At 41.4% G+C, this 7,502-nt stretch overlaps 1 protein-coding gene across 1 annotated transcript; it reads right to left on the minus strand.

The window, feature by feature from the left end:
- Window positions 1–1,546: 1,546 nt before the first annotated feature.
- On the minus strand, window positions 1,547–5,793 carry LOC134758315 (uncharacterized). The gene is made up of 2 exons (XM_063705255.1): window positions 5,492–5,793; window positions 1,547–4,738 (listed from the first exon to the last, which is right to left on the minus strand). The coding sequence occupies exons 1-2, from the start codon at window positions 5,723–5,725 to the stop codon at window positions 4,355–4,357; spliced, it is 618 nt and encodes a 205-aa protein (XP_063561325.1). The 5' UTR covers window positions 5,726–5,793; the 3' UTR covers window positions 1,547–4,354.
- Between the last annotated feature and the right edge of the window lie 1,709 nt (window positions 5,794–7,502).

The raw sequence follows: 7,502 nt of genomic DNA on the forward strand, positions 1-7,502 counted from the left end.
TAGCTGCTTGCAAGGCCTAGCCATATTCCTCTTTTGGATTCCATTGAATCCAAGTAGCCTTATAATAAAATTCTTTTTTGGCTTAAACTCACTTAAGTTGGATTTCTCTTCCTTGCAACCAAAGAGTTTTAACTAATATGAGAACATAGTCCTATTTCAGTCTCGCTTACATGCTAATCTTAAATTCCTCAACCATTTTACTTTGTGACTTCAAAATGAAAAAAAAAAAGTGAAAATATTTGAGTTAGACTCTTATGCAAATTAGACTGCAATCATTCTCTTGGACTGTTTCTTCACAGAACACTGGTAGCGTTTTGCTCTATGCTGGAATGGATTAAGTACAAGCTAGAAATATAAAAAATGACTAGGTTGGTGGTGTGGCTGTCCATGGTGGATTGTGGCATTTTTATGATTGTCACTAGAAATTTGATTTTCTCTCATTTTACAGTCCATTTGCAATTGTGTTGTGTTCTCTTTTGACAATCTACTGAAGTCAAATGATCTCTGATCTTTAGGCCTATCAGCATCTCCTTGGGCACTCCACATCCCATGAACCACATCCAAAAGTGATGGTCCTTGGTGTGCCACTTCCTGTTGAAGCTGACTGTCTACCAGAATTAGCCTTTTCAAAGGCAAGGCCCTGTCGGGGAAGGTGACGGGGTGCTGTCCAACCAAGACTCCGTGAAGGAGAGAACAAACAGAAAATCACTCTGCAAGACTCATAGGAATGACTCCTTAGGAGTCATTCTCTCTGATAGATAGCAACAAAAACAAAGGTGATATTGCCTCATCATCTTTCTTAAAGGTAGGTGTTTAACATTTTTTAAATCCATGGAAGTGGACTGGGTTTGGTGGCTCATGCCTGTAATCCTAGCACATTTGGAGAATGAGGAGGGCAAATCGCTTGAGCCCAGGAATTTGAGACCAGCCTGGGCAACATGGCAAAACCCTGTTTCTACAAAAAAAAAAAAAAAAAAAAAATTAGCCAGGAAGCGCACGCCTGTTGTCCCAGCTACTTAGGAGGCTGAGATGGGAGGATGACTTGGGCTGGGAGTTCGAGGCTGCAGTGGGCCACAATTGCACCACTGAGCTCCAACCTAGGTGACAGAGCAAGACTCTATCTCAAAACAAAACATACAAAACAAAACATGGAACTAGACAAGCTCTTGCCTAATATCTACTTAGGATCTCTCAGATTTCTCCTGTTAAAAAATACAAATAACCCAAAAGCCACTAGACTTGAGCAAAGACAAGGAAGCGTGTGTCTAGCACATGGCCAGCATGCATGGGCATAATTGTAGTTAGATATCAAAACCCAAAAGCTGGTGGAAACAGTCAGCAGCCCGGTCCGTGCCCTCCCTTATCAGAGTGAGTGTGCCTTTGATCCCAATGAGCCTCAGAAGCTTGAGCAGTATATTAGTCATCATTTCTACTCTAATTAGAAAAGATTTCTTTGTTCCCAGCCCAAGTTCAATCAGCATTTCTGTTAAACAGTAAAAAAAAAAAAAAAAAAAAAAAAAAAAAAGAAGTTGGAAAAACATTCGAGTCATTTGGCCCAAAAGGTTTATTTTAAAGACGAAGAGATGAAGTCACTTGTTCAAGACTGCACAGCTGGTTATCAGAGGACTTGAAGGCAGAACTCATGTCACTCCTCACTCCTAGTTCCAGGTTCTTAGAAACAAGCACTTTTCAGAAAGTGCTCAGGCCCTCACCCCAAACCTCACTTCTCCTGGACAACCCTGCACGTGTCGAAGCTGTAGATGTCTAAGAAATCAAGGGCACTGGCTTTTCTGCATTCTCCAGGGAGAAAGTTCCAAGGCACTGGGGAGCCAGGGCAGCGGGGTTTTCAAAGGCCTGCAGCGGGAGCCCTGCTCACAGGGATGCCGTCCAGATGTCCTCATGTCCCCTCTGCACATGAAAGCCTCACACTGCTCCCGTCCCCTCCAGTCCCCCCTGCCTCCCACAGCAGCAGAGCTGCACGAGGCTTCCCCCAGCCCCGGGGCACACATTCAAAACACCTAGGAACGCCGCTGGGAACTCCCGCCTCAAAGGACAGGCCGCCGGCTGCAGGGCGCTGAGATGGATGCAGGGACCTGCCCTTTTCCTCCGTCCGCGGGTTGCCTCCACTGGTCATTTGCTGTGGCAGGGCAGAAGAAAACAATGAAATCGCAGGGCACACAGAAGTCAAACTGACACATAACCACACTCAGAGGAGAGGACCCAACTGCTAAGCAGCTTGAATGGGAAAGTGAGAAAAGCATGGGGTTTTCACATAGCAGGTGGAGTTCGATGCAAACCATCCGGAGCGTCTTGCTAATCATTAGCGATGGCACCTTTGCTCGGTTTCAAGGAGTGCAGTTTCAGGGGCAGTGTTCCCCCTTGAGAAAGAGGCGGTAAAAACAATATACATTTGTTTAAGCTTAGGATGTGAAACACACTGATGTCATGTCTCCTTGGCTTTCCAGGTGAAGGATCGCGGTGTCACCTTTAGGATCCCTCGCCTGAAGTCAGGACTCACCTGAGCAGAATGATGGCTTCTCAGTGAATCCCACTTCCCACTTACATTTCCAGAGACGAGTCTGGTTCCTCTAGATTCACACACCCATAAAGAAATAGTTATCCTTCTCCTTGCCCCTGACCTCCCACTGAACAATGCCTGGGATATGTGGGTTTTGGAGTGTCTATCAGGAAGGATGTGTGGAGGATTTCTCGACCCCTGTTATTTTCCTTTCTGTGTACAAGGCATGTGTCGGTTGCTACCTGAGCAGAGGTGGCAGCTCCATATAGGCTGGCTAAGAGAAGAAAACTGTTCTCACTCAGATTCTATAAATTACTCGCATTCTCACTTTAATATCAAGTATGATATATATTAGAGTGCATGGTTTTGGCTAGAATCAATTTGGAAGGCTGTCAAATAAAACACAAAATGGGAAAATAAATCCAAAGGAAAATTGATGACATGATTTTACTACCATTACATTCCACTTAACAAATGCATATGTTTTACAATATCTTTAATAATAATTATTAAACATAGTAAAATACTTCCAAACTTGGCTCATTGCATAATTGTACTTCGAGTGAAAAAAAAATTATCTGAAGTCTTGTCAATATGCCACTTCCTCCTCCCCCAGCTTTTAACAGAAGCAGCCTCCAGTGGGATAATCCAAGCTGTGTTCAAGAAGTTGGCAAGTAGGTCCAATTAAATGTGGTTTTACTGTATTCTGGCGTTTGCATATCTAGTTTGCCAAGAAGTAATCTTTCACAAAAAAAAAAAAGAAAGAAAGAAAAAGAAAAAGAAAAAAAAAATCTGTACTGGCCCAGACACAGCCTGGATGGTGCAATGCTTCACATAACTTTACCCCATGACTAAGATAATCGTTTTTTCTTAAATAGCTGTGGAAAACGTATCATACATCCATCATACTCCTATATGAATCACAGAACACCATCCTTTATGGAGCTTCTTACATTTATGCATGACAAACTGAAATTCATCTTCATAGCTCTGTTTATTTTAATTATTAAACTCAAAAGGGGTTAGCTTTTAGCCACCTGAGCTTGATGTATTTATTCAGGTGTACTCCAGTTGGATTATCTGAACGAGGCTATAAATGATCCTATTGACTATTAAAGACCGACCTGTCAAAGCTGCAGTCATACACATTCACAACCCTGGCTACCTGAAACTCAGAGGATAAAATACTTCTCTAAGCTTTGCAAATGAAATCCCGGGCAGTTCTTTCCTGATGTTTTACACACCCTTGATCCCTTAAGGAGGAGCTGACTCACGTAGCCCCTTCCAGCTAACCACGGCTCTACATGAACGATCAGCCGTATCCAAAGTCCAGATGGAAAGCTGTCAACAAAGAGACTCCTTCCACTCTGCCTACTACATGATTCATCCCTGGCGTGAAGACAGGTCCGGAGATGGCCCCACCACCCCGACTCCCATAGGTGAGCCAGGAGAGAAGCACAGGTGCCCACTCCCCAAGTCAGCAGGGAGGAATCAGGTCAGAAAGTGCTGGAAAACACACAACCTGGCCTTTGTTAGAAACCATCATGAGCTCATTAAAAACACATGCAGAAATGGTTAAACAAAATTCTCTAAATCTTTTACAAAATTGCCAGTCTATTAGAAGGACTGAGCTCACAGCAAACTCTCCCTTCCAATGTGTGCAATGGAGCAGCTAATGTCCTTTGGACTCTTGTCTATGGCATCAAGCAGAGGGAAGCTTGGGGCGGGGGGTTGTTTGTTTTTGGTTCTTGTTGTTGTTTTTTAACTTTTTTTAGAGACCAAACTGTGAAATATATCAACCAAAAGGATTATTTCACCAAACATGAATTATTATAGTCATTGCCTTAAAAAACTTACAAAAATTACAAAATAAAAAGGGAGATTTGGGTCATTATAGCAAAGGGAGAAAGAAGGAAAAAAATAGATGACTGTGGCTTGAATGCTTTTGTGAGGTGGCATTGCATCAAAGAGCAAAGTGGACACGCTGAATGGGAATTCTGAAGGCATCCAATACGCGGCCCTGTTACGTGAAAAAGTTGGATCGTAAGTTTGACCCGTGCAATATTTACCCAAAGTTTTCTTGTAAGCAGCATTGCACATAGCAGCATTGCATTCCATTGCACTGTGGCCTTTCACCAGGTGCCTTTTTCTCCAAATGGATTTATTCGCTGTGATACAGTATAGCCATAGATTTGCATTACACCACAAAATGGGCTGCACCTGCACATAAAAGAGCACATAGATGAGGCAAGGCCTGAGATCGAGATGCTCTGAGCTGGGCTCTGGCATGGGCCACCTTCTCCTGGTGAGAGTGGAGTAAATCATTTAAATCTCCGGGTAAATCATTTTAATATGTGTGCCTCCCCGGGGAGCTGTGCCTGTTTGTTATTATATATATTAATCATACTTTTAAAAATACTTATGATACAAAAGTAAACATGAACCAAAGCTTTCAGTCTTGATTTCTTCAGCCTGAAGAGAAAAAATATCTGTATCCAACTTAGCCTTTGGACTAGTTAATCAGACAGAAATTTGAAAGGGCTTTGAGAGATTTGGGATTTGAGAAAAGAATCAAAAGGACAATGTAAGTGATATGAGATGTGTATAGCTAAACACGTACACACCTGCAAAACCCACCTGAGGATGCGGAATCTTTTTCATTACTATGGTATTTTAGTTCTCACATTTCATGCAGAAACTGCTTTCCTGCTTAATACTGAAATAAACTTGAAACTATCAGTGCTTGGTGAATTTAAATCACAAAAAACCACATTGAAAAAAGTCTACCTTGGTAGGAAGGCTTTAGGATAAGGAAAAATTTCGTCTTAGTGCAAAAAAAAATTATTATTGTAATAGTGAGGTCACCTCAAATTTGCATAGCATCTTTCCTCTGAAAGTTTAATGCTTTTGCATATTCATTTTCATGTTATTCTAAAGAAAAAGGTGACACGGGTATGATTATGCTGGTCTTACAAATGGAGAAATGAAGGTATCAGGGTGGGTTTCCTCGGGTGTTTCATTGATAGATCTTCCCCAACTTTCTCTTGAGCCTTCTTTCCAGTAGATGATGCTGAGAGGAGGTGAGAAACATTCCAAGAAACCAAGGCCAATTTTTAGATTAAGTGGAAAAATATTCAATTCTCCCATTTCAGCAGCAAACAAGTTTTGAGGATCCCGTTTGGCTGCCGCCCTCGGTCCATGTTTCATCTCTCCCTTCTGCACGTCCAGCAACAGCTCTGACAACCCTGCAGTGACTAGCTGCAAGGAGCAGTGCCTCGTTGTGGTTGAACAAATAACATGTTTTGGAAACCCAAGCAACCCTTTCGTAGCTGGAAGCAGAGAGGGAGAGTGTGTCGGTCAGGAAGATCCTGACAGGGTTTTAGCTCTTGGTGAGCCGGAAGGAGATGGGCCAAAACATGTCCTCTTTGACACCATCAGAGAACGTTCTGCTGTATGTATTTTTTAAATAGTTGATAGGGTCAAAGTCAGGAAAAGAAATAGTATCATTCCAATCTTAGATTTCATTGGTAAACATAGATCACAGACAATGGTACATGCAATCATGGTAAATAGATATTTGCATAATGCAAATTTTATCACTTAGGCATAACCAGAATGTTGATTTCAGATTCAGACTTGATCAAAGATGTGCCCAGAGCAAGGAATTCAGCCTTTGTGCGCCTCTAAGCAGCGAAAAAGTCACCTATAAAATGATAGTACCAAAGGTTTGGGGAAAGTATGAAATGTTTGTAAAGAGCTTTGAGCCGCTTCACCTCCCCATGCCTGCTCCTCCACTTTCAGGATGAATGAACCGGAAGTCACTGTTGCCCCTTCCAGCTGTAAGTTTTTGTGACTTTCAATCACTCTCTGTGGAAAAGCACGTGATGCGGCAGTCTGTAAGCGGGGATGATCAGACATATACTGTAGGTCTACAAATAATGGAAAACAATTGGGCCATGCTGGCCACTGGATTTTTATCATTTGAATAACAGAATTAGTTCATTATTTCAAAAGGGACCAGGCCAGAATGCAAATTTTAAAATTCAGGATACAGATGTAAGCTTGGAATTGTTTTTGGTTAGAAGGCTTAAATGTTCTGTTATGTTAGGAGAGAGAAAAAAAGCATATATGTACTACTAAATAACAATAACAATAGGAGGATTGATCGCCTTAGTCTTTGAGGGTGTTACTTGACTGACTTTTAAACAGAAACACTCCAATCATTTAAAATCCTTCCATACTGGTCAAGCCTACAAACCGCCTGTCATACTTTGACTAAAATATTATTTTTACTGCAAGATAAGCACCTTTACAAAGCAAACTGAATACATGATGACAAACCCTCCTTTCCTCCCCCTTTTGCACAGAAGTGATTCTAGTACTGCTTTGAGGCATCCCTCAAGTAAAATAACATATAAATAGAATGTGAGAAATCACCACATTTTCTAGACTTCACACTTACTATGAAAAGCAAAACTTCATTGTGACCCAACATATTCCCTAATTTATTTTTTTCCTTTAACCTAAGGATTTCATCCAATTCGAGTCGTTTATTGTCATGAGCCCCTGGAAAATGCCTCAGCTCTTTCATCTGCATGCTCAGCCCTCCCTCAGTGGGAATATGCAGTTTGCTGGTACCCAGTGGTAAATAGGGCCCATTTCAAATACAGTGTTCATTTTAAATTTGTTTCGATTTTTTCGGAATGGTAGAAAGTCAGACACAAAAACAAACTTGGCTTGAAAATTCAGTTGTGCAATGGTGTCAAAATCACTTGATGCATAAAATTTACCCTCCTATAGTAAATAAAAGGACATTGAGAAACAGAGAGAACCGACCATAAAGTATGAATTTTAGTTTGCATCTCAACAAAAATCAGAACCTAAAGGAATATTCCATCTGCCAGACTTCAGTTTCTTTCGGTTTATTCAGTTGCAAAGTCTCGGAGGTTTTGAAGAGATCTTAAACAAATTTTATGCGAAGGGC

Source organism: Gorilla gorilla, chromosome 1, assembly GCF_029281585.2.
Source record: "Gorilla gorilla gorilla isolate KB3781 chromosome 1, NHGRI_mGorGor1-v2.1_pri, whole genome shotgun sequence".
Classification (NCBI taxonomy): domain Eukaryota; kingdom Metazoa; phylum Chordata; class Mammalia; order Primates; family Hominidae; genus Gorilla; species Gorilla gorilla.